We start from the raw sequence: 25,132 nt of genomic DNA on the forward strand, positions 1-25,132 counted from the left end.
AGAAGGTGCTTCACGTCGACCCAAAAATGTTTTAGATTTACGAACCGTCTCTGCCAAATTTTCACCATTTTTATAGTGAATTTTAATAATTTCCATTTCCCATTTACGTTAATGGCGTAGTTTCTACTTGTCAAATGTCAAAAAATGACAGCTTCAAAAGTGACATTTACCGAAATAGCGGGCTGTTCAAAATAACACCTCTTATTGGAAAACCCTTTATTATTGTGAAAAAAGTGTCTGGAAGCACAACGTTCTAGGCACGAGAAATTTGGAACAAAGCGTTCATACGCCTTTTTCACAATAATATTGGTTTTTTCATTCATTATTATTTTGAGCTTATTAAAAAAAACTTTTTATTTGATGTGCTTTAGAAGGTTTTTTTTGGATTTTTAAAACTATTTTAATTTTACACTTTTTAGTTCGATTTATTGTCAATAATAAAAGTTCTATTAGTATTAGATTAGTATGGTAAATCTCCATCTGAGCACAGACAGTTTTTTCCTTGTAAACAGAAAAGTTACAGATAATTTCTAAAAAAATATTTGCCATAATAAAATTTCAGAGTAAACGGGATTTGAGCCCACGACCAGCGAATTCGGAGGTTGACGCTCGGCTAACGAATGCATTTAAAGTGGTGGGATATAGTAACAGTATAATTCATTTTGACGTTGTTTTTGTTTTCTCTTAATGCAAATTTTTGCCAGCCTCATTTCGACTTCTGTAAAGACATAGAAGATTTTATACTTATTGAATCTATAAATGAATGTTTGTAAAAAGATAAAAGCTCATCGTAACTATTCAATTAACAGCTGTCCTCAAAGGTGGTTATTGTTCACATGATATGCGTATGCATATGAATTGTCTGAAGCCGCAGACTACGTACAATTGTAATGGAAATAAGCCCTCCCACTGTGTTAATTATGATTATACTATTGAGGGTTCAAAAGTCGTAAACAACAATAAATATTACTTTGGGAGGCTGAATACATCATTAAATACGAGGTGTGATGAAAATATCGTCAAGGAATGACATGATGGATTTTTTTCACCAGATCATAGGTGGGTATTGTTAAGTAAATGTACAAATTGTTTGCCAAGGTCATGTACAGACCATTAGGTAGGAAACCAAATTATTGATATTTCAAATTTTATGTTCAAAAAGAATAGGCAATAGATGGATTTTCATTAACAGATTAGAGAACATAAAACTTTGATCATCACTTCCTAAAAAGTTGAAAATAGCTTATAATCCATCGATGCCGCAGGAAGTCTTGTTTTGAGTGCTAAGTACGGTTTGCTTTACCTGAAATATATCTACAGATCTGAGGCAGAGATTGTCGAACGGATTTTCTCAAATCATTGATAACAGACTAAATTTCTTTATAGGAATTGTTAGCTCTAGAGATGCGAATGATGTAATAGTTTTATTTAAAAGTTTTGATACAGTTCTGATACAATAATTGATATTTATTTATATAATTGAGTATATGAGGATTGTCTTGAACTTTTTAATAAACAAGAGTGATCTCATATTCTTGGATGAAGTACGTGTTTCTTTCGTAAACCATGATTTGTGATGTTTAGTTTTACGAAATCGAAGGGAAAATGCTGTATTGAAACACTTGAAAATTTTACCGAGAAAATCCGGAAATTTAGAGTCAATATCTTCAGAAAGTTTAATCTAATCACTTGCTAAACATAAGTTATGAAATTTGGTGAAGTTTTATTTAGAACAAATCCTCACCAACTGCGTGTTTTTCTTAAGAGGTATTAGAAATCCGGCGAGAACTGCTTCAAGGTCAGAGGGATCTGTTTCAATTACTGAGTGATCATATTATGGAGTAGGTGGTCGGAAACTATGTAATCTAGAGTTAAGATTATCACCTGAATATTTACCAGAGACTCGAATATCACAATAACTAGTAAAGTCAATGTTAAAATGACCGCGTTTGCTCTTAATAGGCAAAGTGTCTAGTAAATTTAGAAGGTTCTCGAAGGAGGAAGTCTATAAACACAATTTATATATAAATCGAATAATTGTGTGGTAAATTTACGAATAACTTAAAAGTATTTTTCTACTAGCTAGAAATCATAATTTAATAAAGCCGAAAAGTCCTCGGTGGAAGACAAAATTAGAACTGAATTAATCCTCTCATATCTGAAATAACTTTGAATCTTTCAATAAAAACTAGTTCATTTTCACGTAGCCAGTGTTCAGTAATAGCAAATAATTTCTCCAAAAACAAATACGAGTACAACTCTCCCGTTTTGTCGCGTATGGACTGAATAATAATTAGAACCATCTCAATTTACAGTCCTTAAAACTAAACGAGGATTTTAGTTCCTCTGGACATGTCCTATTATCTCTATATATAGCCTTGTTAATAAACCAACGTTCGCAACGGATAAAGCAATGAATAAAGAAGAAGCAAGTTTATTGATGTCTAGTGATGAAGCATTTTCATCGAAATGTCACTTTACATGTTTTTATTATATACGGTTATTGCTCACTTAATATCTATTATGTCGTTTTCGAATTTTATTATTGGAAAAGAAGATTGGAAATTTTTAGTAGCGCTCTTTATAATATATCAGGTTTTGAATTATTTTCATTTTATTGAACTATATATTCTTCAACAAATAATCCGTTATAGTATGAAGACGTGTACACGAAATCAATTTAAAACAAATTAATTTGTTACGCTCTCATAAAAAATTATAACGATTTCCGTTGTTGTTGTTTGTGTATCATTATAGCGTAAAAAATTCCTTAACAAGGTGAAAAATGAATGACGATTCGACAAATTCAACATAGGATTTTAGTAGTCATTACCTACTTATTTGAATAAAATTATATCAATTTTTTCACACAGAAATAATGACACTAAGGAGCGTATCACTGCATTTTTTAAATAGATGTTCTGAGAAACTTCTTTCTTTCGATCGCTTAAACCACCAAGGTTATTAGTAAGAGAAGACACAAATTTACAATATGAGTATGGTCCCAGAAGTACCTCGCCAACAAAGAAAACATAAAAATGTTAAATAAAAACATATTTATTTTTCAATTCAATCTCTTTTTAGCTCCATACACTTTTCTCAGAGATGTTCAATAGTTCGATACCCTTTTTATAATAAGAATCCTCTAGATCCTCAACATAGCCATCAATTGCCGACATCACCTTTTTATTGTTGGAAAATCTTTGATCACCGAGCCATTTTTTCAAGTTTTGGAATAGAGAATAGTCCGAGGGGGCTAAATCTGGCGAATAAGGTGCATGAGATAGCAATTCAAACTTTAATTTATTCACACAAACTAAAAGGAACAGTGTAGAAAAATAAATTGCGAGTTAAACGTTTTTATACATCGAAAGAAGCGATTGATGCTTTCAAGTCACACGTTTTGCTTCGGCAATTGGTTTAAATGCATGGAAATGTGTTTCAAACTTAATGGAGAATGTTTTGGAAAATCCGCTATAAATATTTACTTTTATTGGTCTTAAAATTCAAATAGCAACTCTTATTATTGTCGCACAATGGGGTACTTGACTGATTTTCTTGGCCAAAAATATGTTTAAATGTTTAATTCATTTTATTCGATTCGATACGCTGAAAAATGGGTAATATATGAATATAGAAATGGGTTTTGAGAAAATAATAGAATTTTTGGTGTTTTAACTACATCATTTGCGTCCATTCCTTCTTTATCAGATAATTCCTCGTCAGATGACTCATCTTCTTCATTTAAAGAAATATTTTGCTCCGCAATGCCAAGAAAGTTATATTTCTGCTCAGGTGGTAGAAGCATGTCTATGGTTTCCTTCAGGAAGCATTTAGTTTTTTCCTAGGTAGCGGTCTCAATCCAGCTAAGAGAGGATCTGAAGTAAGTAGAAGCCTATTTATAACATTTAAATTGGAAGCTTCTCTCGAAAATTTTCTTGAATAACTCTGTAGGTAATCAAAGTTCTTATTTCTGGCTTCGGCTGCTTCTTCTTATAATTGCTCTATATGCAAAAGAGCATACTGCAAGGTAATTGGCCCATGTACTAAAATTTAGCTGTATTTGTTGTATATTCTTCAAATTTTTCAATATGGATACGATGACCACTGGAAATAGTTTCCAAAATCATTTTGATGCGATATATGAAAGTCTAGCCCAGATATTTCGGCTTCTAACATTGGGTCTGCGAAGAATATTCGCCTCGTGTTGCCGTCATTTGTGTTGCCAAAACAAGGCTTAGGGATATGTACAATAAATCCCAATTTGTCTCTCATATGTTGTTGAATATACGCCTTCCAATCTTTTACAATTAATTTGTCCTTTTCTATCCTTATTTGCCACTTCTTCATTGGTGACACGACAAGTGTCCAACGCGTTGGACAAATGAAAACTTAACTAAACAAGGAGTATTATCGGTAATGTTCAATATTTATGAACTTAATAATCTTTATCAAAACTTTATAAATTCAATAACATAGTTTAGTGGTTTGAGTTTAACGGTATAACTAGTCCGGACCCATGCTGCTCCACAGCAGTGACTATGTGGATAATTATAGCTTCGTCATACAATCAATCAATACTTATGTTGTCAAAGGTATACAAAAAGTATCAGGGCACCGTCAAAAAATCAGCCATCATTTCACAATACTTCCTTCCAAACAACATTGGCTGTGCGTCGACCCTTTGGTTTAATCTCTACCTTGACATTTTTGAACGATTTCGCACGTGTTAGGGCTACATACAACTCTGTAGCTATATAAGAACCTGAGATATAGATCTTTGAATGTAGAAAAATTGCCAAAAACCTACAAAAATTCATAACTCCACTTTGAATGTCCGCGCCTAGCTCCTCTCCAACTCAACCGATTTAAGTGTTCAAAAACTCAAAAGAAAGAAGATGTTTCAGCGAGTGTTCTTAAGTCATGACAAATTCTGTAGCTATATTAGAACCTGGAATATAGATCTTGGAATGTAGAAAAATTGCCAAAAACCTACAAAAATCCATTACTCCACATTGAATGTCCGCGCCTAGCTCCTCTCCAACTCAACCGATTTAAGTGTTCAAAAACTCAAAAGAAAGAAGGTGCTTCAGCGAGTGTTTTTAAACCAAAACGATCTCTGTAGCTATATTAGAACCTGGAATATAGATCTTGGAATGTAGAAAAATTGCCAAAAACCTACAAAAATCCATAACTCCACATTGAATGTCCGCGCCTAGCTCATCTCCATCTCACCCGATTTAAGTGTTCAAAAACTCAAAAGAAAGAAGGTGCTTCAGCGAGTGTTTTTAAACCAAAACGATCTCTGTAGCTATATTAGAACCTGGAATATAGATCTTGGAATGTAGAAAAATTGCCAAAAACCTACAAAAATCCATAACTCCACATTGAATGTCCGCGCCTAGCTCCTCTCCAACTCAACCGATTTAAGTGTTCAAAAACTCAAAAGAAAGAACGTGCTTCAGCAAGTGTTTTTAAACCAAAACGATCTCTGTAGCTATATTAGAACCTGGAATATAGATCTTGGAATGTAGAAAAATTGCCAAAAACCTACAAAAATCCATTACTCCACATTGAATGTCCGCGCCTAGCTCCTCTCCAACTCACCCGATTTAAGTGTTCAAAACCTCAAAAGAAAGAAGGTGCTTCAGCGAGTGTTTTTAAATCAAAACGAACTCTGTAGCTTTCTTAGAACCTGAGATATAGATCTTTGAATGTAGAAAAATTGCCAAAAACCTACAAAAATCCATAACTCCACATTGAATGTCCGCGCCTAGCTCCTCTCCAACTCAACCGATTTAAGTGTTCAAAAACTCAAAAGAAAGAACGTGCTTCAGCGAGTGTTTTTAAACCAAAACGATCTCTGTAGCTATATTAGAACCTGGAATATAGATCTTGGAATGTAGAAAAATTGCCAAAAACCTACAAAAATCCATTACTCCACATTGAATGTCCGCGCCTAGCTCCTCTCCAACTCACCCGATTTAAGTGTTCAAAAACTCAAAAGAAAGAAGGTGCTTCAGCGAGTGTTTTTAAACCAAAACGATCTCTGTAGCTATATTAGAACCTGGAATATAGATCTTGGAATGTAGAAAAATTGCCAAAAACCTACAAAAATCCATAACTCCACATTGAATGTCCGCGCCTAGCTCCTCTCCATCTCACCCGATTTAAGTGTTCAAAAACTCAAAAGAAAGAAGGTGCTTCAGCGAGTGTTTTTAAACCAAAACGATCTCTGTAGCTATATTAGAACCTGGAATATAGATCTTGGAATATAGAAAAATTGCTAAAAACCTACAAAAATCCATAACTCCACATTGAATGTCCGCGCCTAGCTCCTCTCCAACTCAACCGATTTAAGTGTTCAAAAACTCAAAAGAAAGAACGTGCTTCAGCGAGTGTTTTTAAACCAAAACGATCTCTGTAGCTATATTAGAACCTGGAATATAGATCTTGGAATGTAGAAAAATTGCTAAAAACCTACAACAATCCATAACTCCACATTGAATGTCCGCGCCTAGCTCCTCTCCAACTCAACCGATTTAAGTGTTCAAAAACTCAAAAGAAAGAAGGTACTTCAGCGAGTGTTTTTAAACCAAAACGATCTCTGTAGCTATATTAGAACCTGGAATATAGATCTTGGAATGTAGAAAAATTGCCAAAAACCTACAAAAATCCATAACTCCACATTGAATGTCCGCGCCTAGCTCCTCTCCAACTCAACCGATTTAAGTGTTCAAAAACTCAAAAGAAAGAACGTGCTTCAGCGAGTGTTTTTAAACCAAAACGATCTCTGTAGCTATATTAGAACCTGGAATATAGATCTTGGAATGTAGAAAAATTGCCAAAAACCTACAAAAATCCATAACTCCACATTGAATGTCCGCGCCTAGCTCCTCTCCAACTCAACCGATTTAAGTGTTCAAAAACTCAAAAGAAAGAACGTGCTTCAGCAAGTGTTTTTAAACCAAAACGATCTCTGTAGCTATATTAGAACCTGGAATATAGATCTTGGAATGTAGAAAAATTGCCAAAAACCTACAAAAATCCATTACTCCACATTGAATGTCCGCGCCTAGCTCCTCTCCAACTCACCCGATTTAAGTGTTCAAAACCTCAAAAGAAAGAAGGTGCTTCAGCGAGTGTTTTTAAATCAAAACGAACTCTGTAGCTTTCTTAGAACCTGAGATATAGATCTTTGAATGTAAAAAAATTGCCAAAAACCTACAAAAATCCATAACTCCACATTGAATGTCCGCGCCTAGCTCCTCTCCAACTCAACCGATTTAAGTGTTCAAAAACTCAAAAGAAAGAACGTGCTTCAGCGAGTGTTTTTAAACCAAAACGATCTCTGTAGCTATATTAGAACCTGGAATATAGATCTTGGAATGTAGAAAAATTGCCAAAAACCTACAAAAATCCATTACTCCACATTGAATGTCCGCGCCTAGCTCCTCTCCAACTCACCCGATTTAAGTGTTCAAAACCTCAAAAGAAAGAAGGTGCTTCAGCGAGTGTTTTTAAATCAAAACGAACTCTGTAGCTTTCTTAGAACCTGAGATATAGATCTTTGAATGTAGAAAAATTGCCAAAAACCTACAAAAATCCATAACTCCACATTGAATATCCGCGCCTAGCTCCTCTCCAACTCAACCGATTTAAGTGTTCAAAAACTCAAAAGAAATAAGGTGCTTCAGCGAGTGTTTTTAAGCCAAAACGATCTCTGTAGCTATATTAGAACCTGGAATATATATCTTGGAATGTAGAAAAATTACCAAAAACCTACAAAAATCCATAACTCCACATTGAATGTCCGCGCCTAGCTCCTCTCCATCTCACCCGATTTAAGTGTTCAAAAACTCAAAAGAAAGAACGTGCTTCAGCGAGTGTTTTTAAACCAAAACGATCTCTGTAGCTATATTAGAACCTGGAATATAGATCTTGGAATGTAGAAAAATTGCTAAAAACCTACAAAAATCCATAACTCCACATTGAATGTCCGCGCCTAGCTCCTCTCCAACTCAACCGATTTAAGTGTTCAAAAACTCAAAAGAAAGAAGGTGCTTCAACGAGTGTTTTTAAACCAAAACGATCTCTGTAGCTATATTAGAACCTGGAATATAGATCTTGGAATGTAGAAAAATTGCCAAAAACCTACAAAAATCCATAACTCCACATTGAAGGTCCGCGCCTAGCTCCTCTCCAACTCAACCGATTTAAGTGTTTAATAATTCAAAAGAAAAAAGGTGTTTCATCGAGTGTTCTTAAATCAAAACGAAGTCTCTATCTTGAATAGAACCTGAGATATTGAGGATAGAACGTGTGTATGTGAAAAACTCCCATAAGTAATGTACAGGGGGAAATTGCATTTGAATATAACTTGAGAATGGTGAAAATTAGATGAAATCCGATGGTTGATGGCTGATCTGTGCATCAATACCTTTCATTGAAAAAAAATTAAGCAAATCGGTTGGGTAGAACGCCTGAACGGACTCGGAATGGAAATCATCAATTTTTTAATATATAAGATATAAATTCATATTGAAATACAATATCAAAAACTTCTAGTAAGCAAAAGATATTTTTCGGAAAAAATAAGATTAAAATTTGTTTTGCAGGTGCATGTCATCGATTAAAAAGTTTGCCCTTTTGTCAGCTGTAAGACAAGATGGGCGATTGAATTTTACCAATATGAACCCCACACCAGGAACACCTCCCGGTCCGGTGCATGGGGTCAACGTTATGTTGGGAGGGTAAGTATATTATATAATAAAATGGGATAAAACCAGAGCGTGTGTATATTTCATTCTTTCTCAAATTATATGATGAGAATCATAATTTGTATCTTTACTGAGTCTCTATAAATTGTGGATGAGGAGTACTACGAAGCTCCCTGTTAAGGAACATCTAGCACAACGACGCTTGGAAAATAAAATTCCATATAATATTCTGCTTTCAGAACTTTAACACATGAGCTCTACTACACTTACCGGCGCCGCTGGAATATCAGCAAGTATCGTAAACTTTTTCCACATTTCATTACTATGAAGCTAACCCTCAAAAGAGGTACTTTCCCATGGGATCAAACCTTTAGGTTACAATAATGAGCAGTTTAAACGTTATTTAACATGCTATCAGAAATAATTGGATCCTTCTTATTCTTCTTCTTCAACGTATTGTAGGCGTTATGCCTGTAGTTTCAAACTTGTCATCCTTTAGGTGTTGATATCCCTGAATCCATCCATCTTTTTGGAGGTCTTCCTAAAGGTCGTCGTGTCTCTGGTTTACAGTCTCACGTGATCTTTACTTATCTTTCTCTGATCATCCTTTCGATGTGGTCGTTCCAAGCTCTTCTACGTTTACGTCCCCATCTGACAACCTCACATTCGTGTCTTATGTATATGTTTCTCTTTCTGTCTCTTAGTGTGTATCTGAGTATTTTCATTCAGTTCATTTAGTTATTTTGTTGTCCGTTTTTGTTTCTATAGCATATGTCAATATGGGTCTAACGCAGGTTTTGTATTTTCTATTAATAATGTGGAATTTCGAATGTCGTCAATCTCTGAAAAGTATTCTTTTGTCAAAATGCTTTCATATACGATTATAGTACCAGAAGTACCTAGAGCTAGAGGTAGTTGCTTCAAATATGAGAAAACCACGTTGTTTGATATTTGTTTGACAGCCATCAAGAGTGAACGTTTACAGTGATTTTGTAAATATGGAAAAAAATTGATCATCGTTATGTGGTAGAATACTTTTATTTTGGAGACCTTATCCCAACCAATATAAAAGCTGAACTGGATTCTGCTCTGGGTGAGACTGTTTCTTCGTTATCAAAAGTAAAATATTGGGTAGCAGAGTTTAAAGGAGATCGTACGACCTAGGAAGGCAAGCATCATCATGGTCGACCAAATTAGGTGACTCCGGAAATGTTGAAGGAAATCCACAAAGCGATACTGAAAATAATGGATTGAAAAGAGAGAAGGGGATCCAAAGAACGTCAAGTCCGTTCCATCTGCAGGCAAGGTCGTGGCGTCGGTTTCTTGGGATGATTTCCATTGACTATCTTGAAAAAGGAAAAACTATCAACGGCGAGTAGCAGCGAACTTATTTCAACGTTTGAGCGAAAATATTAAGCAAAAACGGAGCATTTGGCTGAAACAAAAGTGTTTTTTCAAGACAATGCACCAGCTCACACTTTCGTTATTGCAATGGCCAAAATTAAAGAAGTTTGAATTGCTACCTCATGCATCTCCTTATGGGTAGCATAGCCAGACTTAGCCTCTTATGATTACTCTATGTTCCCAGACTTGAATGAATGGCTCGATGGTCAAAGATTTTTCAACAATGAAGAGGTGATGTCGGCAGTTAATAGCTATTTTGAGGACCTTGGCGATTCTTATTATAAAAAGGGTATCGAGCTACAAGGAGATCACTTAAATATATTTTTTTTTAAAAATTGGAAAATGTGGAATCACTGAAATGAAATAACAACTTTAGTAAACAATACATAACAGCGAAATTGTTCTATCAAGTAATCCATTTATGGGAATCGATTATGATCCATTACCTCCATTCAGAAGTTGCTCCAATGAATGGTTAATTCCTAAACGAAGTTTTTCCGTGCCATGACTACGTTGAGGAATTAAGAAAACTTGTTAAAACTTTCGCGAACAATAATGTACGGACTTTTGTTATCTTACTCAGTACTTTGTTACTGACTAAAGTTTTTAATATTGTAAGGTTTGATTGATATTTATTTACTATCTAAGACCAAAATAAATTAATTTTTCTTCATAATTTATCCACGGTGAACATTTATGTCTATTATCCTCGATTAGCGTTGAGTGATAGATGCTCGTTATTATTTAAAACACATTCAATCATCCGAAACAGTGATTCTCAAACATCCGCATTAAACTTGGGGCAAATTGGTATAACAATAACGGATGTAAATTATAAAGCTAAAATATTGTGAAATATAAGACCTTGAGAATGAAGTAAATGGTGTTTTAATGACACAGGGAGAAGTTTGCAATTGATCATTTTTCACTTTGTTTTCTTCTCATCCGGTTGTGCCATTAAGTACTAAATAGGAATATAATTTATATAAAAACTAATATGAATTGAAGATCTTATTCGATGACGATTTTGAGTCAAATAACAAGTTATTTGCATGGTTTGATAAGCAAATAGTTTTGGATAGTTCATACACAACTTTCAGTTTAATTTTTTTTTTAATTCTTTGTACAATATTTACAGAGAAGATTATTGAAAATGCGAAAATTTTGTAGGTAGTTTAAATATTTCAGTGAGCCCGCTATATCATTTGACGTCATAAATATGAAATTATTTTTTTTTCAAGTCGGTTTTTTGCACTTTTCAAAATTATAAGATGCCGTAAAAAATTCGATCTTATTCAACAACGATTTTGAGTCAAATAAAATAATAAGTTATTTGCATGGTTTGATAAGCAAATAGTTTTGAATAGTTCCAAACTTTTCTTATGATTTTTTTATAATTTTTGATCAATATTTATAGACAAGAAGATTATTGAAAATTCAAAAATTTTGTAGACAGTTTAAACATTTCAGTAAGGCCGCTATATTACTTGACGTCATAAATATGAAAGTCGGTTTTTTGTACTTTTCATAATTAGAAGACATCGAAAAAAATTTGAATTCCAATTTTTTTTGTTTTACATTACTAATTTTTCTAAATACAGTATACCATATGGTCATTCCAAGCGCTTTGACTTCCTACCCATGAATATTTCTCAAAAAATACTTATTAACATAGCCAAGCGGCTCTGAGATCACTATCGTCTACGGCAGTGAGATCTAGGTCAGTGGTGAGCTGTCGCGAAGCCCTGTCATGGATTCGTGACTGAAAGGTTAGGTTCTGCTGGATACCTAGACACAGCAATGTAGAAAGGAATCAAATGGCAGACAAACTAGCCAAATTGGGAACGACCAGGAGCGGGGACGGAGCAGTGGGCGTGCCACTACCAGTGATCAAATTGCTGAGAGACACTATAGATAGAATATTAGAGGGAGAGCACGGCAAGAGATGGAGTGTCTGTGTCATCTCACGCTCCTTGTGGCCGGTGCTACAGAAGAGGAAGACAACAGAACTGCTAGGCTATGGGAAAGTCTCGATCTGAAGGGTCGTAGCAGAGATTACCGGTCACTGCAGAATGCAGTGAAGAGGAAGAGACAATAGAACACCTAATGTGTCACTGCACAGCATTGGCATCGAAACGACTACAATGCATGGGGAGTAAAACATTGGAGTATCTAGAAGAAGCAACGGAGCTTGGTGTTAAGAACCTGAATCAATTCATTACAAACTGGAAAAGCTTGAGAAGGGGGTAAGAACCTGGCAACAGAAGAGATAGGGAAGGAGAGTGAAATGGTGCTGACTGAAAAGTCAGCGAGGGCATCACAATGGGCCTAAGGCCTCCGAGTGGATCTTGGCTGGAAAGTGGAGATGAGCCTGTTAACCTTAGCTAACCTACTTATTAATAATTAATTGTTAATTTATTTGAGAACTGAAAAAATTGAAATAAATTCAGTAAAGTGAATAGAAAGATCTTATTTTGTGACAAAAATAGAAAATCAATTTATATAGAGAACTTGACACTTTTGACGCATTGTTCAGCTTGACGACAAACAACTTTTACCAGCACAAGTTATGTATGTACCACATTTTAAAACCAAAATGTACTGATTTCCCTCGAATAAATTGCTTACAGTTTATATTTGTCCAAAATAATAAATCATACTTTCTTCATAGCATAGACGCTCTTCAGGTTAGGAGTAAGTTAATTCGTAAGCAATTTCTATTTTGTCTGATAAATCTGGTTTTCAATTATCAGGAAAGTGAATGAAATGTGAGTTTTTTACAAAACCATCCCTGTGCATAGTATTGTTAACAAATTCTTTTCTATATCTCATTTTTAGTGGGTCAGGGTTCATAGAAACTTTTGAGTCTTTGAATACATAAAACATTATCAATAAAATATTTCAGCATTTCCACAGACGAAGGAAAAGTTTTCTGACTTGGTTCAAAGTAGCCTAAGAAGAAAATTATTTAATTCGACAGCGATAGTTTTGTTTATTAGTACTTCTTTTTGTGATGATGGGCTGACAATCTATGTTTTATCATTTACAATTATTTCTTCCATTCTGCTGTTATTCACAAGTTTAATTTCAGCTGCTGCTCCACTTTGAGCACCTAAAACGTTTTTCAAAAACCACCTTCATCTTCGTCCACTCAATCGTCGGTTACGATGCCGGTATCCAAATAAAAAACATTTTTGTTCAAAAAATATGTAGTCTAAGTATCTACCGTTACAAAATGGTAACGAACTGATAACACCCGGCCCAACTCCGCCATGATACCTTATTTTGTGACTCTAGCATAACGAATAATATATTTTGAATTTTTTTTATAACCTAACAAATAACGATTACAGTATTTTCAAAATGAAAAGGTATAACTTGTACAAAATTTGGTTCCAAGGGATTTGGTTTATTTTAAACAGAAAACGAGCGCGATCTCGTTAATATGCCATGATATAAGACTCAATTGATTAAAACAACACATTTAACTCAAAAAAATTTCCTCAAAACTGATTTACTTCAACAACGAAGCACCCATATTTATTTGGTTTTTCTGATGAATAGCAGTATCGGAGCCAATCAGTAATCTGCTATTATTAAATTTGATGAATTTAGTATCTATACCGCAGATCTATTAGCAATTCAATAGTTATTTGTATGCCAAGGACTGAAAGTGCTACTTTAGAGTCTAGCAGAGTCTAACAAAGTAGTATTTCAGCCGCGGCGTACACAACATTTTTTAGACGACGTATAAGATCCAAAACTTTCTCAATTACACTGAGGAAAGAAAATAAATAATAGAGAATTATAAACATTTTATTTATCGAACAACATAATGTACTTAATGTCAATATTAATTCATTAATTTTCTTTTTCATCATCATTCATTGTTATTCATTAATTCAGACAAAACAATTCGGATTAAACAAATTTAAGGTTATGCAAAATCATCAAATTGAAACTGTCAACTGTCAACATTGAAGTAGCTAGAGTCACATTTAAGGAAGTTAAAATTGTCTACTCCAGAGCGTCCCGAAAGTGTTTTGAAGTACGGAACTGTCACTTTCACTACATGAAACACTCAAAACGCAACTTTCGTTATGTAAATGAATACAGAACGAACAACTTTCAGATGGCGTCGTCTAAAAAATATATTGAAATCTAACTCAAATTGACAGATCTAAACAAATGGCAATATAAATAAATTGGTTGCAAACATATTATATTCTTTATGTGATTGTATACTAATCTAAATCATCATTGACACTATTAAATATAAACGTTGGAAGTATTTGATATACGGTAAACTCTTCTAGATTTAAACGATAGCCAAACCACTTTAACGGATTCAAAGGAGTACCAGATTTCAAAGTCATAAAGTATAAATTCAATTTGTAGCATCGTCGATCTGTTGTGTTGAAGAATTTTGCAAAACTATTGCTGTGGGAAGTGACGTAAGTTATTGAAGAAGACCAGGAAGAGAGATTGCATCAGAAGAAGAGGTGGTCACGGAATATCTCGTCTCGTTTTGGATTAGCTTACTGATAAAGACAAACAAAATTATAAAGTGACACTCTATATACTCAATCTCATTGTTAAACCCCGCCGAGGTGACATTGCATGGCTCCGAGAAGAAATAGCAGCTATTCAACGCGATGGTGCACACCTGGAGGAATTTCTCGACAAAACTTTTTTTTGTTCCATACGCGTTTAGTAACTAAATTTCTAGTGTTAACTAGGCTTTATCTTAAACTGTTCTTAATCGATATTTTAACTTCATTCATGTTTCATATAAATTTATGTATTCAAAATAGATGAAATTCGTTACAAATAACATTATGAAATGTCTATTAGGAAATTATAAAGGGAGTAATTAGAGCGTGGCGTCAGGAAAACTAGAAAACAATTTAACATTTAGCTACTAATATTTACTCTTGTCTTGTACATTATAAGATCAAAAAGTGTCCGTTCAAAGGGAGCAAATTGAGGTGAAGCTTTAGTAATAAGTAAGTAATAAGATTTTGAAAACTGCATCAGAAATTATTAGAGTAGGATAGTAAATTTAATTCTTACTTAAATGTAAAAAAATTTAGAACAACATAAGGTTTATAAAAAGCGTGTTAATATCAATTCACTAGCCACGTTTTGTTTTTATTTTCAAAGGTTATAATCAAGGGAGATATGCCCGAGAATTTTTTTTCTAAGTTATTTTTGTGATATTCGGGGTAAATTTTTTTTGTTAAATGAGAAAATACCTAGCTGAACAATATCAAAAATTAATAAAACCCTAACTGTGTTTTTAAGTTGAGTATATTAAAAAAAAACACCAGGGGTATTCCTAGTTATACCTAATATACCTCGTTACTTGAAGTTAATAAATATAATATTGATTTTATTTGTCAAATAAAGATTATTCAATCTGAAATTAACCGAAGTTAAAAATATAGAAAACATAAATATTATTGATAAACAAAAACCAAGTTACAAAGTGAGGGAGCTACTAAATACAAAATTCACATAAATACTGCTTTGTTTTGATTTGGAGCGAGAAAATAGTCCGTTGCAAAAGATGCAGGCTGTATCATCTTCATCCTCACTGATCTCTGTGTCTGATTTTTCTTTCATTGTTGGTATGCAGCTTTTTTTCAGCAGTATTGCATGTGTCTGTAGCTTGAAGAAATATCCATCCTTAAAGCTATTGAACTGAAACTAAGCATTCTGTTTACTACAAATAGGCCAACACTCCTCATAATTACACAACTAAGTTATCGACTTAAATTCACCTTCAACATCTAAAAACGATAATTTGGTTATCGAAATGTGCATTATAGTTGGAATAGTGGTTGTAAACTGTGTGTTCAGTATGAATATCACTAACTCTTTCAGATTTTACAGCACATCAGTTTTATCACTTTTTCTTAAAGACATGAATAAAATCTCGAAGTTAACACGTTTCATTGGTTGTAATGCTTGCCTGTCGTACGCTTTTTTCAACAAGATTTTTCTTCTCATAACTTAATAAATGTTTTTTAACCAGCACTATAATGGCTTTTCATAGTTCTTTAGCTTATTCAAAAGTACAGATATTTAAAAAATAATTCCTAAATGCTTCCATTAGCATGAAGAAAACATAGAAAACTGGAGAAACCTAGTAATACACAATTCAGAACTAGAAAGAGAATTTGGAAAAATTTGTTGATTATTTTCGATCAAACGAAGAAAATAGAATGTCGTTAGAGTTTTTCCAGGAATTAATATAAATTATTTGTGATTTCAGAGCAATGATTAGTGGTATTCTACTAGTATTATTCATTATGTGTTATTGTTGCAATAAAACCAATAGAAAATCACAACCACAATTGGGAAGTTACTGGAGAGATCCGGGATTATCGATGGAAATATATACCGTCGAATCAGCCCAAAACGTAAGTAACTTATAGAACTTATGAATTCCAAAATTTATTAAACAAGTTGACTCAATTAAAGTAACTGTTTACAAATATTAGTATTACAAAATGACACTTATCTAGAACTGAGTCAAACAGCATCAATTCAATCGGGGTTAATAACTAAATTTCAAGTAAATTACAGGATAAAAAGAGAAGTAAAATAAGTCGTATGAAATTTCAAACCTTACATTACGAGGATGGTCCCTGAAGTACCTAGTCCAACAAAGCAAACTCGAAAATTTTGGAAAAAAATATATTATTTTTCAACGTAATTTCCTCTTAGCTCCATACACTTTGACCAGCGATGTTTGTCTGGTAACAGAAAATAACCCGATGAGGCTAAGTCTGGTGAATAGGGGGCATGAGGTAGCAATTCAAACTTCAATTCATCAATTTTGGCCATTGCAATAACGAAAATGTGAGCTGGTGCATTGTTTTGAGGAAACGACACTTTCTGTTCAGCCAAATCCTGCCGTTTTTGCTTGATATTTTCGCTCAAACGTTGAAATAAGTTCGCTAATACTCGCTATTGATAGTTTTTCCTTTTTCAAGATAGTCAATGAAAATTATCCCACGCGCATCCCAAGAAACCATCGCCATGATCTTGCCTGCAGATGGAATGAACTTTACGTTCTTTGTAGCCTTTTCGCCCTTTTCCATTAATTATTTTGATTGTTCTTTTGTTTCGAGTGTGAAGCAATGGATCCACTTTTCGTCCATGGTTATGAAACGGTGGAAAAATTAGGCTTAATATCTGTAGAACATTACCAAACACTCGATGGAAACATCTTCACGATCCATTGTGAGCAAACGCGCACAGCTTTCTCAAGTCCAAATTTTTAGTTAATATGCGATGGACTGGAATACTTACTATGTCTGCTAGGTCGCGCAATTTCAGTCGACGATCATCCAGTGCCGCTTTGTGGATTTCCTTTTTCTGAAGTCGTCATCTCATTTGGTCGACCGCTGAGATGCTGGTCTTCTATGATGGCAAGCAGTGATTGTTAAATTTTGAACGAATATCATTTTACTTTTTCAGTCTGGCTAAGCTCTTTTCTATAATATGTTTTCTTCATATTCTGCTGTATTTTGGTTTCACGTTTTGGCATATGACACAAACACAACACTGATATTTCTTCGGTGAGAAAAGAAAGATTGTATGAGTTGAAATCAGTATTGCCAAAAGCTAATTCCTCTACATTTTGATAACTATATATCATCACAATCACATATATCATATATATCATCACATCACAATCAAATTGAAGGCTTGAAATGATTTCGGACTATGTGTCAAAATTATTACTTTGAGGAAATAAAAGTTTTTGGTTTTCACAATTTTTTTATCTCTTAAAAAGTTATATGAATATGAATGTATCTATTATTGGTATCAAGGTCAATATGTTTTCGAAATTTATACAATACTAAATATAAAAAAAGTTTTTGTGAAACTACCGAACTGAACATTCATGAAATGCGAACCTTTTTTTAATATCAGTGTATGCATTAATAATTTGATGTCAATCACAATGAGTGTCAATCAATCATTTAATTTCTGTATAAATACTGTAACCTACATCACTGTCAATCTCTTTAATGAATTCTATTCCCCAGAATTATATAATACTAATATACCACCACTCTTGTTACTGCACTAATTAATTTTGACAAAACTTTTAATTGAATAGCTAATAAATTCTATGCGAAATATTTATATCATTTTCCCTCGAGTGATAAGTTGATATGTAGGTTCATATTTTTTTATTCATAGTTATTCACAAAAAATGTAACTTTTGAATGTTGGATTTTATTATCCGATGCATCCGTACTAAGTTTTGGCACTCAAAATTACACTGCCTTACGCGCGTTTCCATAACCAAGTTTTCGTCTTCCCTGAAGGTAGACTTTTCTTTTGACTTGTAGCGTGATCGGCAACACTCGATTTTTTAGTTCATCCATAGTTTAAATGAGCTATGTGCTCTTTGAACCGGACATTGATGGATCTCTTAGACTGTCCAACATACTTCCCATCATGATAATCACAGCTAATTTCTTAGATAACACTCTTTTCCAAATTTGTTTTCATCCTTAGGAATAAACAGTGTGTGCAGTACAATTCTTCATAATTCTCTATACTTTCGATTTTTATTTTCTATATTTTCATTGCTAAGTATTTTCCTAATCAAAAGATCGTTAATCATTTGAGCTTTCAACTAGCTTAAGAATGATTAATGTTGGATTCTATAATTCTGATTAACTCGATATAGGATTCTTCCTTTCGGTAGTGTTTGGTTGCAGATTTTTCTTAAATTTTACGTGTGATTCAAATTCGTGACGTATATTAGTGTTGGAATAAACTGTAATGACGAACCTATAGATCGAGAGGCAGGTACTGGTACCTTTTTTGCAGCAAAGACACTTTTTTTTAGTTTCCTTCTTTTACCGGAATTCTATTTCATACAAGCATTCTTCTACTTCACAAAACCATAGAAATAGACGTCTGTGATCCTTTACTAGCCACTCTATGATCCTATTTATTCCCATTTATTCCCGTATGTCCCGGAAATCTAATTAACGAGACTAATATTTAGACCTACTACATTAAGTTTCCTGCGATAGTTCCAGCTTAATTTTGAGTCCATAGAAATGTTTTATTTCTAACTGTACGAGCCTAACGATGACATCAGTTCCAAATACTACAGCCGTAAATGTCATAAAGCACGCCATAAAGAATGTTATGATGATCTATAGTCTAAATTAAGATGAATAAATAATGACAAGTGGATTAGAATATTAATATATGTATATATGAAAATATTCAAAGAATATAATATTCTCTCGTATTTTATAGTATCGACTATAATCATTTGGCAAAATTTTATTGAAAATAGTGGTGTGTGATTAATTTCTCTTTCAGTCAAGATTTATTATCGTCTATAAAGGTTCAATGAAGCATAATATTTTTAATTGGAACTACTGTAAGGAGTCTTCCGAATCTCTTTGATTTCATGATAGAATATATTTAATTGATTTATAACAATGTAGGCTACAAATATATCGATGTTTCTCCCCTTATTACACAATAATGATATCAGATTGAGATCGAAAATAGCTCATGTTCGGCTTTCAAATTCTCATGTGATTAATAGCAGAAAAGAGTAAAGTGGAAAAGGAGCCACGCTCCTGCAGACAAAAACAACTATAATCGTTACAAATTTGTTGATTAAATTGATGAAAAATTCAAAAAAGCGTAAGATATCAACCCTACCTGTATGAATAAACGAGCCGTGGACAAGAAGCCAATAGAAGATCACCTCACAACAGGTTTCCAGTCACGAAATAAATAAAGAAGTAGAGCAAAACAAAATCCAATAAACACAGGACGCCCCATAAATCAATGAGTACAAAAGTAGTACATATAGAAATAAAACTACTAAACCCGAAAAAATCATCTAGTAACAACCTAATAATGGCCAAAATTATTTAAAATTGCACAAATTGATTGGTAAACCAGGCAAAGACCTGTTGTCTAATAAGCCTGCTACTAACAATGTACAAACCTCTTGAAAAACTACTCCAACTGAAAACATTCTTCTAAAGGAATGCATCCCCTGCCATCAATTTGGATTCAGACATAAACAATCGACAGTGCAACAAGTCCAACGACTCACGCTGAAAATAAACAAAGCCCTGGACATTGGATTTTGACATTGGGTGACAACAAAGACTGCTTCTCAAAATTAAAAGAACTTTTTCCTTAAACCACTATCTACCCCGAAAATTTTTCCAAACAAATATTAACGAGGAAAAATATTTCATATAAATCAAGAATCATTAACTGGAAATATCACATCACAAAAAAACAACTTGATTTAAAAGCAAGAAGAAAATATCAAAATTATCACTAGATAACAACGCCCTTACCTGCAAATCTTTCATCAAGCCTATATAGACATAAAATTGAGCTATGGGGTTGCGTTTTAACATAATCAGATCCAATCTACTCCGTAAATTAGAATATAGATTCTCCATGGTAAGTATCGAGTTCCACCATTCATGTGGATCTGGGAGAGCCCACAGTACAAGAAGTTATCCAATAGAGGATCACCAAACATCATTAAACCATAGAAAATCACCCAAATCCATTACTAGACGAATTGTTAAGTCCAGGAAACGCAAAAAGACTGGAGGAAAATTAGCCAATAGATCTAGTTTAAGGTATTAGGAGTTACATCACTAGATGTAAACCTCATTTAGAAATTTCGGATATTGATTGGTAAACCAGGTAGAGACCCAACCAATTTGTCCTCTCACTACTCCAACTTATAATCACTGAAAACATTCCTCTGAAAATCCCGCTGAAATATATAAAGCCCTGGAGAACAAAAAATACTGCTCTGCTGTTATTCTTGATATCGGATTAGATTTTGACATAGTGCGAAACCAATGACTGATTTCCGAATGTAAAAGAACTTTTTCCTCAAACCACTACCTACTTCTAAAATATTTCCGAACGAAAAAGAAAAAAAGTAAAAATTTATTCATATTACAGCAGGGTTGCCACAGAATCATTAACTGGAAACATCACATCTCAAAAGAAAACAACTTGATATAAAAGAACTACTTTGGTTAATAGGAAAAAATCCACGTAATGTGGCACAGTAGTCACTTCTGATTTATTTATTCTAACATTCAAGTTTTTGAAGAAATTAATTTGTTACGGACCTCCTATTTCATTCCAAATAAAAATAATTTTGTGGTGATTTTATTCATTATAATCGCCGGTAAGTTTCGTCCTTGCTTTTTTTATCATTGTGTTTACAAAACTACCAGTAATCATTATTAATTTTCTTTTTGTTCTAAGCAAATTTTGTATGATAGTTTCCATATAAATTCGTATTTTCTATTTATTTGGGGAACAGAACGAATAGAATAGGACAGTTTTCTGTATGGTTACATTAAAAATTCGGTTTTTTAATATTTTAGAGCATTCGAAAGTCCATGCCCATTGTAGAAATATTTAGCATTTCATTATCTTTTTTTTAACACACCGTATATAACAGTTTACCGTTCCAATGTTTCATTTTTTTAACTTAGTATCAGAATAAATAAATCCGTGACTACTGTCCCACAATACGTGAACAAAATGTTTGAAGAAAAACGGTACACGCCGAATGGCATGTTAAAGCCTATATAGACATATAATTGAGGTGTGAGGTTAAGTTTCAGAATATTCAGATCCAGGATCTCAATAGAAAACTAGTAGATAGATGCTCCATGGTATATATCGAATCACACCATTCATTTGGACCTAGGAGTGCCCATAACACAAATTATCCAAGAAAGAATTATCAAACATCACAAAACTATATAAACTCATCCAAATCAACTACTAGGAAAATTGTTAGAATCAAGAAACGTAAAAAGGCTGAAAAAAATTAGTTTATAGACCTAGTATGAGGCGTTAGAGTTCACATCAGTGTATGTTAACTTCATCAAGACATTACAGATGTTAGATTATCTAACATTACAAGATTATCTAACATTACAAGAAAGCATCATCAAACATCACAAAACTATATAAACTCATCCAAATTAACTACTAGGGGAATTTTTGAGATTAAGAAACGCAAAAAGAATGAAAAAAATTAGTCAATAGACCTAGTATGAGGTATTAAAGTTCACATCAATGTATGTTAACTTCGTCAAGACATTACAGATGTTAGATTATCTAACAATACAAGAAAGCATCATCAAACATCACAAAATTATTTAAACTCATCCAAATCACATACTAGAGGAATTTTTGAGATTAAGAAACGCAAAAAGAATGAAAAAAATTAGTTAATAGACTTAGTATGAGGTATTGAAGTTCACATCAGTGTATGTTAACTTCATCTAGATTGTCTAACAATCCAAGAAAGCATCATCAAACATCACAAAATTATATAAACTCATCCAAATCAACTACTAGGGGAATTTTTGAAATTAGGAAACGCAAAAAGAATAAAAAAAAATTAGTCAATAGACCTAGTATGAGGTATTGAAGTTCACATCAGTGTATGTTAACTTCATCTAGATTGTGTAACAATCCAAGAAAGCATCATCGAACATCACAAAACTATATAAACTCATCCAAATCAACTACTAGGGGAATTTTTGAGATTAAGAAACGCAAAAAGAATGAAAAATAGTAGTCAATAGACCCAATATGAGGTATTAAAGTTGACATCAGTGTATGTTAACTTCATCATGACATTACAGATGTTAGATTATCTAACAATACAAGAAAGCATCATCAAACATCACAAAATTATATAAACTCATCCAAATCAAATACTAGAGGAATTTTTGAGATTAAGAAACGCAAAAATAATGAAAAATAGTAGTCAATAGACCCAATATGAGGTATTGAAGTTCACATCAGTGTATGTTAACTTCATCATGACATTACAGATGTTAGATTATCTAACAATCCAAGAAAGCATCATCAAACATCACAAAATTATATAAACTCATCCAAATCAAATACTAGAGGAATTTTTGAGATTAAGAAACGCAAAAAGAATGAAAAAAAATTAGTCAGTAGACCTAGTATGAGGTATTAAAGTTCACATCAATGTATGTTAACTTCGTCAAGACATTACAGATGTTAGATTGTCTAACAATCCAAGAAAGCATCATCAACATCACAAAACTATATAAACTCATCCAAATCAAATACTAGAGGAATTTTTGAGATTAAGAAACGCAAAAAGAATGAAAAAAATTAGTCAATAGACTTAGTATGAGGTATTGAAGTTCACATCAGTGTATGTTAACTTCATCATGACATTACAGATGTTAGATTATCTAACAATACAAGAAAGCATCATCAAACATCACAAAATTATATAAACTCATCCAAATCAAATACTAGAGGAATTTTTGAGATTAAGAAACGCAAAAAGAATGAAAAAAATTAGTTAATAGACTTAGTATGAGGTATTGAAGTTCACATCAGTGTATGTTAACTTCATCTAGATTGTCTAACAATCCAAGAAAGCATCATCAAACATCACAAAATTATATAAACTCATCCAAATCAACTACTAGGGGAATTTTTGAAATTAGGAAACGCAAAAAGAATAAAAAAAAATTAGTCAATAGACCTAGTATGAGGTATTAAAGTTCACATCAGTGTATGTTAACTTCATCTAGATTGTGTAACAATCCAAGAAAGCATCATCAAACATCACAAAACTATATAAACTCATCCAAATCAACTACTAGGGGAATTTTTGAGATTAAGAAACGCAAAAAGAATGAAAAATAGTAGTCAATAGACCCAATATGAGGTATTAAAGTTCACATCAGTGTATGTTAACTTCATCATGACATTACAGATGTTAGATTATCTAACAATACAAGAAAGCATCATCAAACATCACAAAATTATATAAACTCATCCAAATCAAATACTAGAGGAATTTTTGAGATTAAGAAACGCAAAAAGAATGAAAAATAGTAGTCAATAGACCCAATATGAGGTATTGAAGTTCACATCAGTGTATGTTAACTTCATCATGACATTACAGATGTTAGATTATCTAACAATCCAAGAAAGCATCATCAAACATCACAAAATTATATAAACTCATCCAAATCAAATACTAGAGGAATTTTTGAGATTAAGAAACGCAAAAAGAATGAAAAATAGTAGTCAATAGACCCAATATGAGGTATTGAAGTTCACATCAGTGTATGTTAACTTCATCATGACATTACAGATGTTAGATTATCTAACAATACAAGAAAGCATCATCAAACATCACAAAATTATATAAACTCATCCAAATCAAATACTAGAGGAATTTTTGAGATTAAGAAACGCAAAAAGAATGAAAAAAAATTAGTCAGTAGACCTAGTATGAGGTATTAAAGTTCACATCAATGTATGTTAACTTCGTCAAGACATTACAGATGTTAGATTGTCTAACAATACAACAAAGCATCATCAAACATCACAAAACTATATAAACTCATCCAAATTAACTACTAGGAGAATTTTTGAGATTAAGAAACGCAAAAAGAATGAAAAAAATTAGTCAATAGACCTAGTATGAGGTATTGAAGTTCACATCAGTGTATGTTAACTTCATCATGACATTACAGATGTTAGATTATCTAACAATACAAGAAAGCATCATCAAACATCACAAAATTATATAAACTCATCCAAATCAAATACTAAGGAAATTTTTGAGATTAAAAAACGCAAAAAGAATGAAAAAAATTTAGTCAGTAGACCTAGTATGAGGTATTAAAGTTCACATCAATGTATGTTAACTTCGTCAAGACATTACAGATGTTAGATTATCTAACAATCCAAGAAATCATCATCAACATCACAAAACTATATAAACTCATCCAAATTAACTACTAGGAGAATTTTTGAGATTAAGAAACGCAAAAAGAATGAAAAATAGTAGTCAATAGACCCAATATGAGGTATTGAAGTTCACATCAGTGTATGTTAACTTCATCATGACATTACAGATGTTAGATTATCTAACAATA

The 25,132-nt window shown here is 33.0% G+C and overlaps 2 protein-coding genes across 4 annotated transcripts in view; one reads left to right on the forward strand and one right to left on the reverse strand.

Annotated features, from left to right (window-relative positions):
• The window catches only part of LOC130442169 (uncharacterized), a 99,807-nt gene that overhangs the window by 66,797 nt on the left and 7,878 nt on the right, over nt 1-25,132 (forward strand). Inside the window, exons 3-4 of the mRNA XM_056776265.1 lie at nt 8,619-8,753; nt 16,402-16,549. Of these exons, the coding sequence (XP_056632243.1) occupies nt 8,623-8,753; nt 16,402-16,549 (279 nt within the window). The 5' untranslated portion in view covers nt 8,619-8,622. The remainder of the gene's footprint in view (nt 1-8,618; nt 8,754-16,401; nt 16,550-25,132) is intronic.
• LOC130442164 (probable beta-hexosaminidase fdl) overlaps nt 1-25,132 on the reverse strand; it is a 156,553-nt gene that overhangs the window by 55,604 nt on the left and 75,817 nt on the right. The gene's annotated exons all lie outside the window — the stretch shown is intronic.

This window comes from Diorhabda sublineata, chromosome 3, assembly GCF_026230105.1.
Source record: "Diorhabda sublineata isolate icDioSubl1.1 chromosome 3, icDioSubl1.1, whole genome shotgun sequence".
In the NCBI taxonomy this organism is placed as follows: Eukaryota; Metazoa; Arthropoda; class Insecta; order Coleoptera; family Chrysomelidae; genus Diorhabda; species Diorhabda sublineata.